Raw genomic sequence first — 23,506 nt, forward strand, 5'->3', positions numbered from 1 at the left:
GTGTGAGGAGGTGGGGAGTTGGATGGGGTACAGTGTGTGTGAGGGAGTGGGGAGTTGGATGGGGTACAGTGCGTGTGAGGGGGTGGGGAGTTGGATGGGGTACAGTGTGTGTGAGGGGGTGGGGAGTTGCATGGGGTACAGTGTGTGTGAGGGTGGGGGGAGTTGGATGAGGTACAGTGTGTGTGAGGGGGTGGGGAGTTGGATGGGGTACAGTGTGTGTGAGGAGGTGGGGAGTTGGATGGGGTACAGTGTGTGTGAGGAGGTGGGGAGTTGGATGAGGTACAGTGTGTGTGAGGAGGTGGGGAGTTGGATGGGGTACAGTGTGTGTGAGGGGGTGGGGAGTTGGATGGGGTACAGTGTGTGTGAGGGGGTGGGGAGTTGGATGGGGTACAGTGTGTGTGAGGGGGTGGGGAGTTGGATGAGGTTCAGTGTGTGTGAGGAGGTGGGGAGTTGGATGGGGTACAGTGTGTGTGTGAGGGGGTGGGGAGTTGGATGAGGTACAGTGTGTGTGAGGGGGTGGGGAGTTGGATGAGCTACAGTGTGTGTGAGGAGGTGGGGAGTTGGATGGGGTACAGTGTGTGTGAGGATGTTTGGAGTTGGATGGGGTACAGTGTGTGTGAGGAGGTGGGGAGTTGGATGAGGTACAGTGTGTGTGAGGGTGGGGAGTTGGATGGGGTACAGTGTGTGTGAGGGTTGGGAGTTGGATGAGGTACAGTGTGTGTGAGGAGGTGGGGAGTTGGATGGGGTACAGTGTGTGTGAGGAGGTGGGGAGTTGGATGAGGTACAGTGTGTGTGAGGGGATGGGGAGTTGGATGGGGTACAGTGTGTGTGAGGAGGTGGGGAGTTGGATGGGGTACAGTGTGTGTGAGGAGGTGGAGAGTTGGATGGGGTACAGTGTGTGTGAGGAGGTGGAGAGTTGGATGGGGTACAGTGTGTGTGAGGAGGTGGGGAGTTGGATGGGGTACAGTGTGTGTGAGGGTGGAGAGTTGGATGAGGTACAGTGTGTGTGAGGAGGTGGGGAGTTGGATGGGGTACAGTGTGTGTGAGGAGGTGGGGAGTTGGATGAGGTACAGTGTGTGTGAGGAGGTGGGGAGTTGAATGGGGTACAGTGTGTGTGTGAGGAGGTGGGGAGTTGGATGAGGTACCGTGTGTGTGAGGAGGTGGGGAGTTGGATGGGGTACAGTGTGTGTGAGGGGGTGGGGAGTTGGATGGGGTACAGTGTGTGTGAGGGGGTGGGGAGTTGGATGAGGTACAGTGTGTGTGAGGGGGTGGGGAGTTGGATGGGGTATTGTGTGTGTGAGGGGGTGCGGAGTTAGATGGGGTACAGTGTGTGTGAGGGGGTGGGGTGTTGGATGGGGTACAGTGTGTGTGAGGAGGTGGGGAGTTGGATGGGGTACAGTGTGTGTGAGGGGGTGGGGAGTTGGATGAGGTACAGTGTGTGTGAGTGGGTGGGGAGTTGGATGGGGTACAGTGCGTGTGAGGAGGTGGGGAGTTGGATGGGGTACAGTGTGTGTGAGGAGGTGGGGAGTTGAATGGGGTACAGTGTGTGTGTGAGGAGGTGGGGAGTTGGATGAGGTACCGTGTGTGTGAGGGGGTGGGGAGTTGGATGAGGTACAGTGTGTGTGAGGGGGTGGGGAGTTGGATGGGGTACAGTGTGTGTGAGGGTGTGGGGAGTTGGATGGGGTAGAGTGTGTGTGAGGGGGTGGGAGTTGGATGAGGTACAGTGTGTGTGAGGAGGTGGGGAGTTGGATGAGGTACAGTGTGTGTGAGGAGGTGGGGAGTTGGATGGGGTACAGTGTGTGTGAGGAGGTGGGGAGTTGGATGGGGTACAGTGTGTGTGAGGGGGTGGGGAGTTGGATGAGGTACAGTGTGTGTGAGGGGGTGGTGAGTTGGATGGGGTACAGTGTGTGTGTTTAAGGGCGGGGAGTTGGATGGGGTACAGTGTGTGTGTGAGGAGGTGGGGAGTTGGATGGGGTACAGTGTGTGTGAGGGGGTGGGGAGTTGGATGAGGTACAGTGTGTGTGAGGGGGTGGGGAGTTGGATGGGGTACAGTGTGTGTGAGGGGGTGGGGAGTTGGATGGGGTACAGTGTGTGTGAGGGGGTGGGGAGTTGGATGGGGTACAGTGTGTGTGAGGAGGTGTGGAGTTGGATGGGGTACAGTGTGTTTAAGGGCGGGGAGTTGGATGGGGTACAGTGTGTGTGAGGAGGCGGGGAGTTGGATGGGGTACAGTGTGTGTGAGGAGGTGGGGAGTTGGATGGGGTACAGTGTGTGTGTGAGGAGGTGCGGAGTTGGATGGGGTACAGTGTGTGTGAGGAGGCGGGGAGTTGGATGGGGTACAGTGTGTGTGAGGGGGTGGGGAGTTGGATGGGGTACAGTGTGTGTGAGGGTGGGGAGTTGGATGGGGTACAGTGTGTGTGAGGAGGTGGGGAGTTGGATGGGGTACAGTGTGTGTGAGGGTGGGGAGTTGGATGAGGTACAGTGTGTGTGAGGAGGTGGGGAGTTGGATGGGGTACAGTGTGTGTGAGGAGGTGGGGAGTTGGATGGGGTACAGTGTGTGTGAGGGTGGGGAGTTGGATGAGGTACAGTGTGTGTGAGGAGGTGGGGAGTTGGATGGGGTACAGTGTGTGTGAGGAGGTGGGGAGTTGGATGGGGTACAGTGTGTGTGAGGAGGTGGGGAGTTGGATGGGGTACAGTGTGTGTGAGGAGGTGGGGAGTTGGATGGGGTACAGTGTGTGTGTGAGGGGGTGGGGAGTTGGATGGGGTACAGTGTGTGTGAGGGGGTGGGGAGTTGGATGAGGTACTGTGTGTGTGAGGGGGTGGGGAGTTGGATGGGGTACAGTGTGTGTGAGGGGGTGGGGAGTTGGATGGGGTACAGTGTGTGTGAGGAGGTGGGGAGTTGGATGGGGTACAGTGTGTGTGAGGGGGTGGGGAGTTGGATGACGTACAGTGTGTGTGAGGAGGTGGGGAGTTGGATGGGGTACAGTGTGTGTGAGGAGGTGGGGAGTTGGATGGGGTACAGTGTGTGTGAGGAGGTGGGGAGTTGGATGGGGTACAGTGTGTGTGAGGAGGTGGGGAGTTGGATGGGGTACAGTGTGTGTGAGGGGTTGGGGAGTTGGATGAGGTACAGTGTGTGTGAGGAGGTGGGGAGTTGGATGGGGTACAGTGTGTGTGAGGAGGTGGGGAGTTGGATGGGGTACAGTGTGTGTGAGGAGGTGGGGAGTTGGATGGGGTACCGTGTGTGTGAGGAGGTGGAGTTGGATGGGGTACAGTGTGTGTGAGGAGATGGGGAGTTGGATGGGGTACGGTGTGTGTGAGGAGGTGGGGAGTTGGATGGGGTACAGTGTGTGTGAGGGGGTGGGGAGTTGGATGGGGTACAGTGTGTGTGAGGAGGTGGGGAGTTGGATGGGGTACAGTGTGTGTGAGGGGGTGGGGAGTTGGATGGGGTACAGTGTGTGTGAGGGGGTGGGGAGTTGGATGAGGTACAGTGTGTGTGAGGAGGTGGGGAGTTGGATGAGGTACAGTGTGTGTGAGGGTGGGGAGTTGGATGGGGTACAGTGTGTGTGAGGAGGTGGGGAGTTGGATGGGGTACAGTGTGTGTGAGGAGGTGGGGAGTTGGATGAGGTACAGTGTGTGTGAGGGTGGGGAGTTGGATGGGGTACAGTGTGTGTGAGGAGGTGGGGAGTTGGATGAGGTACAGTGTGTGTGAGGGTGGGGAGTTGGATGGGGTACAGTGTGTGTGAGGAGGTGGGGAGTTGGATGGGGTACAGTGTGTGTGAGGGGGTGGGGAGTTGGATGGGGTACAGTGTGTGTGAGGAGGTGGGGAGTTGGATGGGGTACAGTGTGTGTGAGGAGGTGGGGAGTTGGATGGGGTACGGTGTGTGTGAGGGGGTGGGGAGTTGGATGGGGTACAGTGTGTGTGAGGGGGTGGGGAGTTGGATGGGGTACAGTGTGTGTGAGGGGGTGGGGAGTTGGATGGGGTACGGTGTGTGTGAGGAGGTGGGGAGTTGGATGGGGTACAGTGTGTGTGAGGAGGTGGGGAGTTGGATGGGGTACAGTGTGTGTGAGGAGGTGGGGAGTTGGATGGGGTACAGTGTGTGTGAGGAGGTGGGGAGTTGGATGGGGTACAGTGTGCGTGTGAGGAGGTGGGGAGTTGGATGAGGTACAGTGTGTGTGTGAGGGGGTGGGGGGTTGGATGGGGTACAGTGTGTGTGAGGGGTGGGGAGTTGGATGAGGTACAGTGTGTGTGAGGGGGTGGGGAGTTGGATGGGGTACAGTGTGTGTGTGAGGGGGTGGGGGGTTGGATGGGGTACAGTGTGTGTGTGAGGGGGTGGGGTGTTGGATGGGGTACAGTGTGTGTGAGGTGGTGGGGAGTTGGATGGGGTACAGTGTGTGTGAGGGGGTGGGGAGTTGGATGGGGTACAGTGTGTGTGAGGGGGTGGGGAGTTGGATGGGGTACAATGTGTGTGAGGAGGTGGGGAGTTGGATAGGGTACAGTGTGTGTGAGGGGGTGGGGAGTTGGATGGGGTACAGTGTGTGTGAGGAGGTGGGGAGTTGGATGGGGTACAGTGTGTGTGAGGGGGTGGGGAGTTGGATGGGGTACAGTGTGTGTGAGGGGGTGGGGAGTTGGATGAGGTACAGTGTGTGTGAGGAGGTGGGGAGTTGGATGGGGTACAGTGTGTGTGAGGGGGTGGGGAGTTGGATGGGGTACAGTGTGTGTGTGAGGAGGTGGGGAGTTGGATGGGGTACAGTGTGTGTGAGGAGGTGGGGAGTTAGATGAGGTACAGTGTGTGTGAGGGGGTGGGAGTTGGATGAGGTAAAGTGTGTGTGAGGAGGTGGGGAGTTGGATGAGGTACAGTGTGTGTGAGGGGGTGGGGAGTTGGATGGGGTACAGTGTGTGTGAGGAGGTGGGGAGTTGGATGAGGTACAGTGTGTGTGAGGAGGTGGGGAGTTGGATGAGGTACAGTGTGTGTGAGGAGGTGGGGAGTTGGATGGGGTACAGTGTGTGTGAGGAGGTGGGGAGTTGGATGAGGTACAGTGTGTGTGAGGGGGTGGGGAGTTGGATGAGGTACAGTGTGTTTAAGGGCGGGGAGTTGGATGGGGTACAGTGTGTGTGTGAGGAGGTGGGGAGTTGGATGGGGTACAGTGTGTGTGAGGAGGTGGGGAGTTGGATGAGGTACAGTGTGTGTGAGGGGGTGGGGAGTTGGATGAGGTACAGTGTGTGTGAGGGGGTGGGGAGTTGGATGGGGTACAGTGTGTGTGAGGGGGTGGGGAGTTGGATGAGGTACAGTGTGTGTGAGGGGGTGGGGAGTTGGATGGGGTACAGTGTGTGTGAGGGGGTGGGGAGTTGGATGGGGTACAGTGTGTGTGAGGGGGTGGGGAGTTGGATGGGGTACAGTGTGTGTGAGGAGGTGTGGAGTTGGATGGGGTACAGTGTGTTTAAGGGCGGGGAGTTGGATGGGGTACAGTGTGTGTGAGGAGGAGGGGAGTTGGATGGGGTACAGTGTGTATGTGAGGAGGTGGGGAGTTGGATGGGGTACAGTGTGTGTGAGGAGGTGGGGAGTTGGATGGGGTACAGTGTGTGTGAGGAGGCGGGGAGTTGGATGGGGTACAGTGTGTGTGTGAGGAGGTGGGGAGTTGGATGTGGTACAGTGTGTGTGAGGAGGTGGGGAGTTGGATGGGGTACAGTGTGTGTGTGAGGAGGTGGGGAGTTGGATGTGGTACAGTGTGTGTGAGGAGGTGGGGAGTTGGATGGGGTACAGTGTGTGTGAGGAGGTGGGGAGTTGGATGGGGTACAGTGTGTGTGAGGAGGTGAGGAGTTGGATGGGGTACAGTGTGTATGTGAGGAGGTGGGGAGTTGGATGAGGTACAGTGTATGTGAGGAGGTGGGGAGTTGGATGGGGTACAGTGTGTGTGTGAGGGGGTGGGGAGTTGGATGGGGTACAGTGTGTGTGAGGGTGGGGAGTTGGATGGGGTACAGTGTGTGTGAGGAGGCGGGGAGTTGGATGGGGTACAGTGTGTGTGAGGAGGTGGGGAGTTGGATGTGGTACAGTGTGTGTGAGGAGGTGGGGAGTTGGATGGGGTACAGTGTGTGTGATGGGGTGGGGAGTTGGATGGGGTACAGTGTGTGTGAGGAGGTGGGGAGTTGGATGGGGTACAGTGTGTGTGAGGAGGTGGGGAGTTGGATGGGGTACAGTGTGTGTGAGGGGTGGGGAGTTGGATGAGGTACAGTGTGTGTGAGGTGGTGGGGAGTTGGATGGGGTACAGCGTGTGTGAGGGGGTGGGGAGTTGGATGAGGTACCGTGTGTGTGAGGAGGTGGGGAGTTGGATGGGGTACAGTGTGTGTGAGGAGGTGGGGAGTTGGATGGGGTACAGTGTGTGTGAGGAGGTGGGGAGTTGGATGGGGTACAGTGTGTGTGAGGGGTGGGGAGTTGGATGAGGTACAGTGTGTGTGAGGGGGTGGGGAGTTGGATGAGGTACCGTGCCCGCTCTGTACCTGCCGTGTGGGGGTACACACTGATGCAGTATCCGGGGTTCAGGAACCCCTGCGCTTTACCTCGTTGAACAGAAGCTCCCGTCGTTGCTGTGTCCTCAGATCCATTCGTTTGACGGCAACCATTCGGCCCGAGTTTTGCTCTGTTGCCATGCACACGATGCCCGTGGACCCCTCCCCGATTTTATTGAAGGACTGCAGCTGCTTCCTGGGGTCGCTGGGGTCGACCACTGTGGCCAAGACCGCCTTGAATTGCTCGTGGGTCACTCTGCAAGCTCCTGCAGCGGGACTGGCCTGTGCTTGCTGCAGCCGAGCTGGGCTGGGTTTGTGGCAGGGTGTCCCCCTCGGACTGGCCTGCTCTCGGGTGACTGGCTCCCTCGTCGGTTGGGGGTCCGGGCTCGTTGCCGAGGCAGCGGCAGGCTCCGTCTGTTTGATTGTCTTCGTCGCAGTTTGTCTCGGGCTCCGAACGTTGCTCGGAAATATTCCGCCGTTCCGCCTGTTCACCTTGGGAAAAGATCCAAACACCAGGTCAGCGAGAGTCTTCAAAACCAAACAACTCTCACTGAGTGACAGGCCTGCCACCGCATCCCTCCCCCCCACCTTCTGCCCCCCCGGTGTTAGTCCCACCATTGCTCCTGCCGCTGCCCCTCAGAGCCAGCCCTCGGGCAGTTCGTGGGCTCAGCAGAGGGCACCTCATTCACCAGGGGCTGGTGGGTGATTATGTCAGTGTTGGCGCCCGGTAGCTATCCAACACTAACATAAGCGAAATACCGTGGATACTGGAATCTGAAATAAAAACAACAAATGCTTGAAATCTCAGCGGGTCAGGCAGCATCTGTGGAGAGAAACAGAGTTAACGTTTCAGGTCGATGACCCTTCGTCAGAACTGGTGAATATTCGAAAAGAACAGATTTTTAATGAGCACTGAAAGGGGGAGGGGAAGAAAGAACAAAAGGGAAGGTCTGTGATAGGGTGGAAGGCAGGAGAGATTGGAGAGACAAAAGGGATAGTGGGCCAAATTGAGATGGTAATGGCAGAAGTTAGAAACAGGTTAATGTGGATAGGGTGTGAATGGCCGAGTAATGACCAGCTGCCATTATAGACAAAGAGAAAAAAAAGAAAAAAAACAAAGATGGCAGGGGTGGGGGCAGCAGGGGCGGGAACACAAAGGGAGCCAAAGATGGCCAGAGGTTATTCTCTGAAATTGTTGAACTCGATGTTGAGGCCAGAAGGCTGTAAAGTGCCTAAATGAAAGATGAGGTGCTGTTCCTGGAGCTTGCATTGAGCTTCGTTGGAACAGTGTAGGAGGCCGAGGACGGAGAGGTCAGAGTGGGAGTGGAGCAGGGAATTAAAGTGACAGGTGACCAGAGTGGAGCAGGGAATTAAAGTGACAGGCGACAGGAAGCTCAGGGTCACACTTACGGACTGAACGGAGTGCTCCGCAAAGCGGTCACCCAATCTACACTTGGTCTCCCCAATATAGAGGAGACCACATCGTGAGCAGTAAATACAGTACAGTAAGTACAAGTCAATCGCTGTTTCATCCGGAAGGGGTCTTTGGGGCCCTGGATAGTGGGAAGGGAGGAGGTAAAAGGGCAGGTGTTGCATTTCCTCGCTTGCACGCGAAGGTGCCGGGGGAAGGGGAGGGGGTGCTGGGGGTGACGCGGAATGCAAGCTATCCAACACTGCCCCATCAAACTCCCCACCCTCACACACACTGTACCCCATCCAACTCCTCACCTCTCACACACTGTACCCCATCCAACTCCCCACCCTCTCACACAGTGTACCCCATCCAACTCCCCACCTTCTCACACAGTGTACCCCATCCAACTCCCACCCTCTCACACACACTGTACCCTATCCAAATCTCCAACCAGAGTGTGTCTGCTGCAAGAAAACTGGGCATCTTTTGAAGATACTCATCATCAGGAGCACGAGGTTATCTAACAGTGATTCGCAAAGTATCATCATCCCAATAGACGCTGCAGGAACCAGGATACCCAGGAAATCGACACTGGTGCATCCATGAGCGTAGTACTGGAATCAAAATATCTCGACAAATTCAGCGATTTTTGACTGAAGAAATCGAAAATAGAGCTAGGCAATTCAGGAGAGCAAATCCATGTTGTAGGACGTATCACCATACCAGTGAAATGCAAGGATCAGTTTTAGAGCTTGCCTCTCATTGTAGTGGCAGGGGACAAGCCTGCCTTAATCGGTAGGGGTCAGTGAAGCTGGATTTGAATGAGATTTTTTGTGTGGAAATGAACTTTGCATCGAAAGATGGTGTCATCAAGCAGTATCCAAAGGTGTTCTGTGAAATAAGCAGTCCGATCCAAGACTTCAAGGCGAGTGTCAGGGTACAGAAGGACACAAGACCAGTTTACTGCAAGTCACGCCCGTACCATATGCACTCAAGGAGAAAGTTGAGCAAGAGCTCAAAAGACTAGAAACTGAGAACATTATCTGAGGTAGGTCTAAATTATGCTAACCACAATAATGCAGATGCTATGTCCAGGTTGCCATCCCCATCACAAGTTACACCCAATAGGGAAGAAGTGTTTTATTTTTCGTACACTGATGAGCTGACAGTCACAGCTGAAGAGATTGGTCGAGCAACCAAACGTGACCCAGTTATGTCAAAGGTGTATGATTACGTCACAAATGGATGAACAAATCAGGTATCAGAGAAAGATATTCATCCATACTTCGTTCATAGGAATGAATTATCCATGGATAAAGATTGTGGGGTGCAAGATTAGTTATTCCAAATAAGTTCAGGTCCATAAGAACATAAAAAATAGGAGCAGGAGTAGGACATTTGGCCCCTCGAGCCTGCTCCACCATTTAATAAGATCATGGCTGATCTGATCGTGGACTCAGCTCCACTTCCCTGCCCGCTCTCCATAACCCTTTATTCCCTAATCGCTCAAAAATCTGTCCATCTCCAACTTAAATATATTCAATGACCCAGCCTCCACAGCTCTCTGGGGCAGAGAATTCCAAAGATTTACAACCCTCTGAGAGAAGAAATTTCTCCTCATCTCAGTTTTAAATAGGCGGCCCCTTATTCTAAGACTATGTCCCCTAGTTTTAGTTTCCCCTGAGTGGAAGTGTCCTCTCTGCATCCATCTTGTCAAGCCCCTTCATTATCTTATATGTTTCAATAAGATCACCTCTCATTCTTCTGAACTCCAATGAGTATAGGCCCAACCTACTCAACCTATCTTCATAAGTCAAACCCTTCATCTCAGGAATCAAACACGTGAACCTTCTTGTTCAAATTATTAGGAGATCTTCATGACCAGCACCTGGGAATATGCTTGACCAAAAGTTTTGCACGCAGTTACTTATGGTGGCCAGGTTTAGATAAAGATATAGAGTACATCGTTAGTCAGTGTACAACATGTCAATCAGTAAGCAAGAAACCACTGTCAGTACCATTACAGCCATGGAGATGGCCTCCCAGGGTGTGGCAAAGGTTACATGTAGATTTTGCTGAGCTAGAAGGACAACAATTGTTCATTGTGATTGATAGTCATTCAAAGTGGGTCGAGGTGGTTCCAATATGGAAAATAACAAGTAAAACACTAGACAATTTGCGAAGATTGTTTTCTTCATATGACCTCCCAGAAGAAATTGTGTCTGATAATGGCCCGCAATTTTGTTCAGAAGAATTTGCACAGTTCATGAGCAGAAATAGTGTGAAACATACCAAAGTTCCACCATAACACCCTGCTTCAAATGGTGCAGCAGAGTACACAGTACAAATTGTAAAACATGCCTTCATCAAGCAAATGTTGGATCCAAATCCGAGGAAATGGCAGTTGTCGTTGGTTCATAAACTAGCAAATTTTCAAATTACTTATCGTAATACTCCTCATACAACTACTGGTAGAACACCAGCAGAGTTGTTTCTCAAACGACAGCCACGAACCGGTTCTCGTTGTTAAAACCAAACTTGGCACAGTCAGTAGAAGAGAAACAATAAAGACAGAAAGAGAATCATGATAGACGTAGAGTAAGAGAGAGAAGTGTGAAATTGAATCAGAAGGTTAAATTGAAGAACCATCACCATAAAAGAGAAAATCAGAATTTGTCTGGGTCTGAGTCAGGCAGACAAACAGTCTGAAGTTGTAGAGAGTCCAAATGTAGATCAAGGTCAGCCCTTGTAGAGAAACTCTCCTCAGGCTCAGCCTAGAATGAGTCTAAGTCCTACAACAAGTTTGGGAAGTTCTGTTCAAGAGTGAAGGTATCCTCTTCGAAACAGAAAACCAGTGGTTAAGTTTGATTTGTAAATATGGAAACATGCGTCCATATCTTTTGTTGTGTATACCATGCAAGTTATCTATAATGATTATTTTGTTATGATTACTTCTTCAATAAGGAGGGAGTAATGTAACAGAGGAGCTCCACCTAGTGGACTATTGATGTGATGCAACTACTGATGTATTAACAATAAAGGGTCATGTGGCAAAGTCACATGATGACAGTTTTTATATGAGACATCTTGTGTGTGTGCCTGTTAGTGAGCTCTATAAAGATAACACTCTAGTATACTGGATCACTAGTATACGGGATCTGCGAGTGTACTGAATAGCTAGTATACTAGATCACTAGTATACTGGATCCACTAGTATACTGGATATGCTAAATACTGGAACTATGGTATACTAGATCACTAGTAAATTGGATTGCTATATACTGGATCTGCTATGTACTGGATTGCTAGTGTACTAGATTGCTAGTATACTGGATCTGCTATATACTGGATCACGACTATACTGGCCACTAGTATACTGGATCGCTAGTATATTGGATCCACTAGTATACTGGATATGCTATATACTGGATCACTAGTATACTGGATCGCTAGTATACCTGATCTGCTAATATACTGGATCACTAGTATACTGGATCTGCTATGTACTGGATCACTAGTATACTGGATCTGCTAATATACTGGGTCTGCTATATACTGGAATGCTAGTATACTGGATCGCTAGTATATTGTATCCACTATATACTGGATCGCTCGTATACTGGATCTGCTTATATAGTAGATTGTTGGTATAATGGATCGCTAGTATGCTGTATCTGCTATATACTAGATCACTAGTTTATTGGATTGCAAATATACAGGATCATTGGTATACTGGATCATGAGTATACTAGATCTCTGGTATACTGGATACACCATATACTGGACCGTGAGTATACTGCATCCACTATGTACTGGATCGCTAATGTACTGGATCGCTACAATACTCGATCACTATTATACTCGATCACTATTATACTGGATCACTAGTATACTGGGTACACTAATATACTGGATCTGCTATATACTGAATCTGCTGGTATCATAGATTTGCTATATAGTGAATCTGCTGGTATACTAGACTGATAGTAAACTGGATCTGCTGATATACTGCATTGCTAGTAGACTGGATCTCTAGTATACTGGATCTCTAATATATTGGATCGCTCATATACTGGATCTGCTGATATAGTGGATTGTTGATATAATGGATCACTAGTATGCTGTTTCTGCTATATACTAGATCACTAGTTTATTGGATTGCAAATATACAGGATCATTGGTATACTTGATCATGAATATACTAGATCTCTGGTATATTGGATACACCATATACTGGACCGTGCGTATACTGCATCCACTATGTACTGGATTGCTAATGTACTGGATCGCTACAATACTCGATCACTATTATACTCGATCACTAGTATACTGGATCACTAGTGTACTGGGTGCACTAATATACTGGATCTGCTATATACTGAATCTGCTGGTATCATAGATCTGCTATATAGTGGATCTGCTGGTATACTAGACCAATAGTAAACTGGATCTGCTGATATACTGCATTGCTAGTCGACTGGATCTCTAGTATACTGGATCTCTAATATACTGGATTGCTAGTATACTGGATCTCCTACATACTGGATTATTATTATACTGGATCACTGTATACATGATCACTTGTATACTGGATCACTAGTATACCGGATCTCCCATATACTGGATTGCTAGTATACTGGATCACTGTATACAGGATCCACAAATTATGCAGGATCACATTTATACTGGATCATTGGTATACTGGATCTGCTGGCATACTGGATCTTTAGGTATATTGGATCTCTAGTTTACTGGATCTGTAATTACAGAGGACCGTCTGCCCCATTAGTGACAGAGACTGTAGATCCCGCATTGGTCTCATCAGCCACCTGAGAACTCATATTAGTGTGGAAGCAAGTCATCCTCGACTCCGCGAGTGCCTAAGAAAGGAAGAGGATCTGCTGGTATACTGGATTGCTAGTATACTTGATCTGCTGGTATACTGAATCCTCTAGTATACTGGATCGCTAGTATACTGGATCCACTATATACTGGATCCACTTTATACTGGTTTGCTAGTATACTGGAGCACGAGTATTCTGCATCCACTTTATACTGAATCACTAATATACCGGATCTGCTGATATATTATATCACTAGTATACCGTATCATTAGTGTGCTGGATTGCTAGTATATTGGATCCACGATATACTGGATCACTAGTATATTAGAGCCGTGATATACTGGAATCCTAGTGTACTGGATCTGCTAGTAAACTGGATCTGCTATTATATTGGATCTAGTAATATACTGGATTTGCTATATACTGAATTTGCTATATACTGGATCACTAGTATACTGGATCTGCAACTATACTGGATCGCTAGTATACCATTTCCCATACCTCGGGAGCCTCTTATCAATAAGAGCAGACATTGACAATGAGATTCAACACCGCCTCCAGTGTGCCAATGCAGCCTTCAGCCGTCTGAGGAAAAGAGTATTCGAAGACCAGGCCTTCAAAACTGTCACCAAGCTCATGATCTACAGGACTGTAGTAATACATGCCCTCCTGTATGGCTCAGAAACGTGGACCATGTACAGTAAACACCTCAAGTCGCTGGAGAAATACCACTAATGATGTCTCCGCAAGATCCTACAAATCCCCTGGGAGGACAGACGCACCAACATTAGCATCCTTGACCAGGCCAACATTCCCCGCATTGAAGCACTGACCACACTTGATCAGCTCCGCTGGGCAGGCCACATTGTTCGCATGCCCGACACGAGACTCCCAAAGCAAGTACTCTACTCGTAACTTGTCCACGGCAAACGAGCCCTAGGTGGGCAGAGGAAACGTTACAAGGATACCCTCAAAGCCTCCCTGATAAAGTGCAACATCCCCACTGACACCTGGGAGTCCCTGGCCAAAGACCGCCCTAAGTGGAGGAAGTGCATCCAGGAGGGCGCTGAGCACCTCGAGTCTCATCGCCGAGAACATGCAGAAAACAACCGCAGGCAGCGGAAAGAGCATGCGGCAAACCTGTCCCACCCACTCTTACCCTCAACGACTGTCTGTCCCACCTGTGACAGGGACTGTGGTTCTCGTATTGGACTGTTCAGTCACCTAAGGATTCATTCTAAGAGTGGAAGCAAATCTTCCTCGATTCTGAGGGACTGCCTATGATGAGTATACTGGGTCACTAGTATACTGGATTGCTAGTATACTGGATCCACTATATGGTGGATCACTAGTATACTGAATCCACTATATGCTGGATCGCTAGTATGCTGGATTCGAACATAAGAACATAAGAAATAGGAACAGGAGTCGGCCATACGACCCCTCGAGCCTGCTCCGCCATTTAATACGATCATGGCTGATCTGATCATGGACTCAGCTCCAATTCCCTGCCCACTCCCCATAACCTCTTATCTCCTTATCGTTTAAGAAACTGTCTATTTCTGTCTTAAATTTATTCAATGTCCCAGCTTCCACAGCTCTCTGAGGCAGCGAATTCCACAGATTTACAACCCTCTGAGAGAAGAAATTTCTTCCCATTCTATTTTAAATGGGCAGCCCCTTATTCTAAGATCATGCCCTCTAGTTCTAGTCTCCCCCATCAGTGGAAACAGCCTCTCTGCATCCACCTTGTCAAGCCCCCTCATAATCTTATACTTTTCAATCAGATCACCTCTCATTCTTCTGAATTCCAATGAGTAGAGGCCTAACCTACTCAACCTTTCCTCATAAGTCAAGGTTCAGTGCTGGGACCCCAGCTATTTACAATATACATTAATGGTTTAGACAAAGGAATTCAATGTAATATCTCCAAGTTTGCAGATGACACTAAGCTGGGTGGCAGTGTGAGCTGTGAGGAGGATGCTAAGAGGCTGCAGGGTGACTTGGACAGATTAGGTGAGTGGACAAATACATGGCAGATGCGGTATAATGTAGATAAATGTGAGGTTATCCACTTTGGTTTTAAAAACAGGAAGACAGATTATTATCTGAATGATGACAGATTAGTAAAAGGGGAGGTGCAACGAGACCTGGGTGTCATGGTACATCAGTCATTGAAAGTTGGCATACAGATACAGCAGGCGATGAAGAAGGCAAATGGCATGTTGGCCTTTATAGCGAGAGGATTTGAGTATAGGAGCAGGGAGGTCTTGAACATTGTGTACAGTTTTGGTCTCCTAATCTGAGGAAGGACATTCTTGTTATTGAGGGAGTGCAGCAAACGTTCACCAGACTGATTCCCGGGATGACAGAACTGACATATGAAGACAGACTGGATCGACTAGGCTTATATTCAATGGAATTTAGAAGAATGAGAGGGGATCTCATAGAAACATAAAAAATTCTGACGGGTTTAGACAGGTTAGATGCAGGAAGAATGTTACCGATGTTGGGGAAGTCCAGAACCAGGGGTCACAGTCTAAGGATAAGGGGTAAGCCATTTACGACCGAGATGAGGAGAAACTCAGAGAGTTGTGAGCATGTGGAATTCTCTACTACAGAAAGTTGTTGAGGCCAGTTTGTTAGATATATTCAAAAGGGAGTTAGATGTGGCCCTTACGGCTAAAGGGATCAAGGGGTATGGAGAGAAAGCAGGAATAGGGTACTGAAGTTGCATGATCAGCCATGATCATATTGAATGGTGGTGCAGGCTCGAAGGGCCGAATGTCCTACTCCTGCACCTATTTTCTATGTTTCTATGTTTCTAACCCCCTCATCCCCGGAATCAACCTAGTGAACCTTCTCTGAACTGCCTCCAAAGCAAGTATATCCTTTCGTAAATATGGAAACTAAAACTGCACGCAGTATAGAAACATAGAAACATAGAAAATAGGTGCAGGAGCAGGCCATTCAGCCCTTCTAGCCTGCACCGCCATTCAATGAGTTCATGGCTGAACATGAAACTTCAGTACCCCCTTCCTGCTTTCTCGCCATAACCCTTGATCCCCCGAGTAGTAAGGACTTCATCTAACTCCCTTTTGAATATATTAAGTGAATTGGCCTCAACTACTTTCTGTGGTAGAGAATTCCACAGGTTCACCACTCTCTGGGTGAAGAAGTTTCTCCTCATCTCGGTCCTAAATGGCTTACCCCTTATCCTCAGACTGTGACCCCTGGTTCTGGACTTCCCCAACATTGGGAACATTCTTCCTGCATCTAACCTGTCTAAACCCGTCAGAATTTTAAACGTTTCCATGAGGTCCCCTCTCATTCTTCTGAACTCCAGTGAATACAAGCCCAGTTTATCCAGTCTTTCTTGATAGGTCAGTCCTGCCATCCCGGGAATCAGTCTGGTGAATCTTCGCTGCACTCCCTCAATAGCAAGAATGTCCTTCCTCAAGTTAGGAGACCAAAACTGTACACAATACTCCAGGTGTGGCCTCACCAAGGCCCTGTACAACTGTAGCAACACCTCCCTGCCCCTGTATTCAAATCCCCTCGCTATGAAGGCCAACATGCCATTTGCTTTCTTAACCGCCTGCTGTACCTGCATGCTAACCTTCAATGACTGATGTACCATGACACCCAGGTCTCGTTGCACCTTCCCTTTTCCTAATCTGTCACCATTCAGATAATAGTCTGTCTCTCTGTTTTTACCACCAAAGTGGATAACCTCACATTTATCCACATTATACTTCATCTGCCATGCATTTGCCCACTCACCTAACCTATCCAAGTCACTCTGCACCCTCATAGCATCCTCCTCGCAGCTCACACTGCCACCCAACTTAGTGTCATCCGGAAATTTGGAGATATTGCATTTAATCCCCTCGTCTAAATCATTAATGTACAATGTAAACAGCTGGGGCCCCAGCACAGAACCTTGCGGCACCCCACTAGTCACTGCCTGCCATTCTGAAAAGTACCCGTTTACTCCTACTCTTTGCTTCCTGTCTGACAACCAGTTCTCAATCCACGTCAGCACACTACCCCCAATCCCATGTGCTTTAACTTTGCACATTAATCTCTTGTGTGGGACCTTGTCGAAAGCCTTCTGAAAGTCCAAATATACCACATCAACTGGTTCTCCTTTGTCCACTTTACTGGAAACATCCTCAAAAAATTCCAGAAGATTTGTCAAGCATGATTTCCCTTTCACAAATTCATGCTGACTTGGACCTATCATGTCACCATTTTCCAGATGCACTGCTATGACATCCTTAATAATTGATTCCATCATTTTACCCACTACTGAGGTCAGGCTGACCGGTCTATAATTCCCTGTTTTCTCTCTCCCTCCTTTTTTAAAAAGTGGGGTTACATTGGCTACCCTCCACTCCATAGGAACTGATCCAGAGTCAATGGAATGTTGGAAAATGACTGTCAATGCATCCGCTATTTCCAAGGCCACCTCCTTAAGTACTCTGGGATGCAGTCCATCAGGCCCTGGGGATTTATCGGCCTTCAATTCCATCAATTTCCCCAACACAATTTCCCGACTAATAAAGATTTCCCTCAGTTCCCCCTCCTTACTAGACCCTCTGACCCCTTTTATATCCGGAAGGTTGTTTGTATCCTCCTTAGTGAATACCAAACCAAAGTACTTGTTCAATTGGTCTGCCATTTCTTTGTTCCCCGTTATGACTTCCCCTGATTCTGACTGCAGGGGACCTACGTTTGTCTTTACTAACCTTTTTCTCTTTACATACCTATAGAAACTTTTGCAATCTGTCTTAATGTTCCCTGCAAGCTTCTTCTCGTACTCCATTTTCCCTGCCCTAATCAAACCCTTTGTCCTCCTCTGCTGAGTTCTAAATTTCTCCCAGTCCCCAGGTTCGCTGCTATTTCTGGCCAATTTGTATGCCACTTCCTTGGCTTTAATACTATCCCTGATTTCCCTAGATAGCCACGGTTGAGCCACCTTCTCTTTTTTATTTTTATGCCAGACAGGAATGTACAATTGTTGTAATTCATCCATGCAGTCTCTAAATGTCTGCCATTGCCCATCCACTGTCAACCCCCTAAGTATCATTCGCCAATCTATCCTAGCCAATTCACGCCTCATACCTTCAAAGTTACCCTTCTTTAAGTTCTGGACCATGGTCTCTGAATTTACTGTTTCATTCTCCATCCTAATGCAGAATTCCACCATATTATGGTCACTCTTCCCCAAGGGGCCTCGCACAATGAGATTGCTAATTAATCCTCTCTCATTACACAACACCCAGTCTAAGATGGCCTCCCCCCTAGTTGGTTCCTCAACATATTGGTCTAGAAAACCATCTCTTATGCACTCCAGGAAATCCTCCTCCACCGTATTGCTTCCAGTTTGGCTAGCCCAATCTATGTGCATATTAAAGTCACCCATTATAACTGCTACACCTTTATTGCATGCACCCCTAATTTCCTGTTTGATGCCCTCCCCAACATCCCTATTACTGTTTGGAGGTCTGTACACAACTCCTACTAACGTTTTTTGCCCTTTGGTGCTCTGCAGCTCTACCCATATAGATTCCACATCATCCAAGCTAATGTCTTTCCTAACTATTGCATTAATCTCCTCTTTAACCAGCAATTCCAGGTGTGGCCTCACCAATACCTTATGTCACTGTAGCAATACTTCCCTGCTTCTATACTCCATCCCCTTTGCAATAAAGGCCATGATACCATTTGCCTTCCTGATCACTTGCTGTACCTGCATACTATCCTTTTGTGTTTCATGCACAACTACCCCCAGGTCCCACTGTACTGCAGCACTTTGCAATCTTTCTCCATTTAAATAATAACTTGCTCTTTGATTTTTTTTCTGCCAAAGTGCATGACCTCACACTTTCCGACATTATACTCCATCTGCCAAATTTTTGCCCACTCACTTAGCCTGTCTATGTCCTTTGGCAGATTTTGTGTGTCCTCCTCACACATTGCTTTTCCTCCCATCTTTGTATCGTCAGCAAACTTGGCTACTCAGTCCCTTCTTCTAAGTCGTTAATATAGATTGTAAATAGTTGGGGTCCCAGCACTGATACCTGCAGCACCCCACTAGTATACTGGATCCACTGTATACTGGATCTGCTAGTATACTGGATTGTTAGTATACTGGATCACTAGTATACTGGATCTGCTAGTATACTGGATCCACTATATACTAAATCCTAGAATACAGGATAACTAATATACTGGATCTGCTAGTATACTGGATTGCTTGTATAATGGATCGCTAATATACTGGATCATTAGTATACTGGATCTGCTAGTATACTGGATCGCTAGTATACTTGATTCGCTCGTATACTGGATCGCTCGTATACTGGATCGCTTGTTGACTGGATCGCTGGTATACTTGATTTGCTAGTATGGATCGCTAGTATACTTGATTTGCTAGTATGCTAGTACAGGTATACAGGATTGCTAATATACTGGATCTGCAAGTATACTGGATCCACTATATACTAGATCGCTAGAATACTTGATTTGCTAGAAAACTGGATCGCTGGTATACTGGATCGCTTGTTTAGTGGATCGCTAGTATACTGCATCCACTATGTAGAAACATAGAAATTTACAGCGCAGAAGGAGGCCATTTCGGCCCATCGTGTCCACGCCTGCCGACAAAGAGCCATACAGCCCTTGGTCAGCAGCCCTGAAGGTTACAAATAAAGCTATGAACAATGAACAATGGCGGAAAGGTAAAGAGCACCCAGCCCAACCAGTCGGCCCCACACAACTGCAACACCCCTTACACTGAAACATTCTACACTCCACCCCAACCGGAGCCATGTGATCTCATGAGAGAGGCAAAAAAACAGATAAAAACTCAGGAAAAAATTGGGGGAAATTCCAGGCGATCAAAACTAGTCCAGGAGATCACCCTGGCTGAATTCGATTCCCTGCAGTACTTACCATCGTATCTGCGCCAGTCAACAAGAGGTTATCCAGTCTAATCCCAATTACCAGTTCTAGGTCCATAACCCTGCAGGTTACAGCACTTTAAGTGCCCATCCAAGCACCTTTTAAATGTAGTGAGAGTTTCTGCATCCACCACCCTTCCAGGCAGTGAGTTCCAGACCCCGACAACCCTCTGTGTGAAGAAGCCCCCCCTCAAATCCCCTCTAAACCTTCCACCAACCACCTTAAAACTATGACCCCTCATAATTGACCCCTCCACCAAAGGAAATAGGCCCTTGCTATCCACTATATCCAAGCCCCTCAATGAGGTCTCCTCTCAGCCTTCTCTGTTCCAATGAGAATAAACCCAGCCTATCCAATCGGTCCTCATTGCTAAGATTCTCCATTCTGATTAGCATCCTAGTAAATCTCCTCTGCACCCTATCTAGTGCAATCACGTCCTTCCATAATAAGGCGACCAGAATGACACACAATACTCCAGCTTGGCCTAACCAGAGTATTATACAATTTAAGCATAACCTCCCTGCTCTTGTATTCTATGCCTCGGCCAATAAAGGCAAGCATTCTGTATGGCTTCTTAACCACCTTATCTACCTGGTCTGCTACTTTCAGGGATCTGTGGACAAGCACTCCAAGGTCCCTTTGTTCATCTACACTTCTAAGTGGCCTACTGTTTAATGTGTATACCCTTTCCTTATTAGCCCTCCCAAAGTGCATCACCTCACACTTCTTTGAATTAAATTCCATTTGCCACTGCTCTGACCAGTAGGTTGACATCCTCCTGCAGCCCATGACTTTCCTCTTCATTATCAACCACACAGCCAATTTTAGTGTCGTCTGCAAACTTCTTAATCATACTCCCAATATTCAAATCTAGATCATTGATGTATACCACAAAAAGCAAGGGACCCAGTAGTGAGCCCTGCAGAACCCCACTGAAAATATCCTTCCAGTCACAAAAACATTCATCAACCATTACCCTTTGCTTCCTACCTCCAAGCCAATTTTGGATCCAACTTGCCACTTTGCTCTGGATCCCATGGGCTTTTACCTTCGTGACAAGTCTGCCATGTTGTACCTTATCAAAAGCTTTGCTAAATTCCATATACACAATGTATATATGCACTACCGTCATCGACCCTCCTCAAAAAATTCAATCAGGTTAGTCAATCACAATCTTCCCTTAACAAATCTGTGCTGACTGTCCCTAATTAATCCTTGCCTTTCTAAATGTAGATTTATCCTGTCTTTCAGGATTTTTTCCAATAATTTTCCCACCACTGAGGTTAGGCTGACAGACCTATAATTACTCGACCTAACCCTTTCTCCCTTCTTAAACAAGGGTACTACATTAGCAGTCCTCCAAACCTCCGGCACCATGCCCATATCCAAAGAGGACTGGAAAATGATGGTCAAGGCCTCTGCTAGTTCCTCTTTTACTTCACTCAACAGACTGGGATGCATTTCATCCGGACCTGGGGACTTATCTACTTACAAAGCTGCGAAACCCCTTAATACTTCCTCTCTCACTGTTTATTTCATCCAGAATAACACACTCCTCCTTGATAGCAGTATCTGCATTGCCTCTTTCCTTTGTGAAAACAGATGCAAAGTATTCATTAAGAACCCTACCAACATCTTCCACCTCCACACACAGATTACCCTCATGGTCTCTAATAGGCCCCACTCTTTCTTTAGTTATCCACTTGCTCTTAAAATATTTGTAGAACATCTTTGGGTTTTCCTTAATTTTACTAGCCAAGAATTTTTCATGCTGTCTCTTAGCATTCCTAATATCCTTTTTAATTTTACCTCTGAACTTTCTATATTCCTCTAAAGATTCTACAGTATTTAGCCGTCGGTATATGACATAAGCTTCCCTTTTTTTCTTTATCCTCCCCTGTAAGTCCCTAGACATCCAGAGGGCTCTAGAATTATTATTCCCACCCTTTTTCTTTAAGGGCACATGTTTGGTCTGAGCCTTCCGGATCTCCTCCTTGAATGCCTCCCACTGCTCTGACACTGATTTACCCACAAGTAGCTGTTTCTAGTCCACTATGGCCAAATCTCTCCTTAACTTAGCAAAATGAGCTTTTCCCCAATTCTAAACTTTTATTCCAGGCCTATTCTTGTCCTTATCCATAACCAACTTGAATCTGACGGAATAGTGGATATACTGGATTGCTAGTATACTGGATCACTAGTATACTGGATCACTTGTACACTGGTTCAGCTATATACTGGATCACTAGTATACTGGATCTGCTACTATACTGGCTCGCTCTTATACTGGTTCCGCTGTATACTGGATCATTAGTATACTGGATCTGCTAGTATTCTCAATTTGAGTATACAGGATCGCTAGTGTACTGGATCACTAATATACTAGTATACTTGATACACTATATACTGGATCTGCTAAGATAATGGATCATGAGTATACTAAATCGCTGGTATACTGAATGTACTATATACTGGATCTGCTAAGATATTGGATCACTAGTATAGTGGATCGCTAGGAGACTGGATCGCTAGAATACCCGATAACACTATGCACTGCATCTGCTAAGATAATGGATCATGAGTATACTGGATCACTAGTATACTGAATGCACTATATACTGGATCTGCTAATATACTAGATTGCTAGTCTACAGGGTTCATTATATACTGGATCTACTGACATACTGGATCACTCATGCACTGGATCTGCAAGTAAACTGGATCTGCTATTACACTGGATCTGCTAGTATACTGGATCACTGGTATACTGGATCTGCTATATACTAGATCACTAGTCCCTGTATACTGGATCTGCTAGTATACGGAAGCGCTAGTATACTGGATCTGCTATATACTGGATCACTGTTACCTGTATACTTGATCTGCTAGTATACAGGAGCGCTAGTATACTGGATCTGCTATATACTGGATCACTATTACCTGTATACTGGATCTGCTAGTATACAGGATCGCTAGTATACTGGATCTGCTATATACTGGATCTCTAGTATACTGGGTTCACTAGTATACTGGATCCTCTATGTACTGGATCTGCTGGTATACTGGATTGCTAGTATACCAGATCTTCTAGTATACTGGCTCGCTGGTATACTGTTTCATTATATACTGGAACGCTAGTATACTGGATCCGTTAGTGTGCAGTATTGGTCACTGAGGCCACTGCTCACCATGCTGGACCCCTGGAACAAACTATCCTGGGTTCTGGTCGATTCCTCAATTCTCCATTGTCCATTTGCAAACCCCCAGCAGTGTTGCCATGGACACTCTGCCCATTACACAGTCCTGGGCTCACTCACCATCCAGACCTGTCCCCAAACCTGGGCATCGGCCTGTTGGTGCTCCAAGCTGATCCCATGCTGGGTTCAACTTTCCACTTAGATCGCTAGGACCCAAACTTCATCGCATCATCGGTCCTCTGACTTTAACTTTGGACTCGCTCTTACTGTCACCTCGCTGTTTACCACCATATCTATCCGAATCTTTGCTATGCCTATGAGTCTCCCTGTGTCTAGTCATGTACACATTTTGGCTGCATCTCCAAACCCAAGCCCATTACTTCCTTCTCCCTTTTCCTGTCTTCTCTTGATCCCGTTTAGGAACTTCTCTCCCCACCTTCCTGTCACCCCATCGTGCCTCCTTCATTTCTCCCCTCTTAGGGACTCTCCCTCCGTAAATCGCTACCCCAACCCTTCAGCACCCCACAATCTCCCTGCTCCTCTGCCGCTGTCCCAGGCTTGACTCCCTCTTGAATAAGC

At 48.1% G+C, this 23,506-nt stretch overlaps 1 protein-coding gene across 1 annotated transcript in view; it reads right to left on the reverse strand.

The window, feature by feature from the left end:
- Positions 1–23,506, reverse strand: part of LOC139262239 (serine/threonine-protein kinase PAK 4-like) — a 159,599-nt gene that overhangs the window by 116,407 nt on the left and 19,686 nt on the right. The window contains exon 3 of the mRNA XM_070877383.1: positions 6,555–6,995. Coding sequence (XP_070733484.1) covers positions 6,555–6,995 — 441 coding nt within the window. The remainder of the gene's footprint in view (positions 1–6,554; positions 6,996–23,506) is intronic.

This window comes from Pristiophorus japonicus, chromosome 4 (genome assembly GCF_044704955.1).
Source record: "Pristiophorus japonicus isolate sPriJap1 chromosome 4, sPriJap1.hap1, whole genome shotgun sequence".
NCBI lineage: Eukaryota > Metazoa > Chordata > Chondrichthyes > Pristiophoridae > Pristiophorus > Pristiophorus japonicus.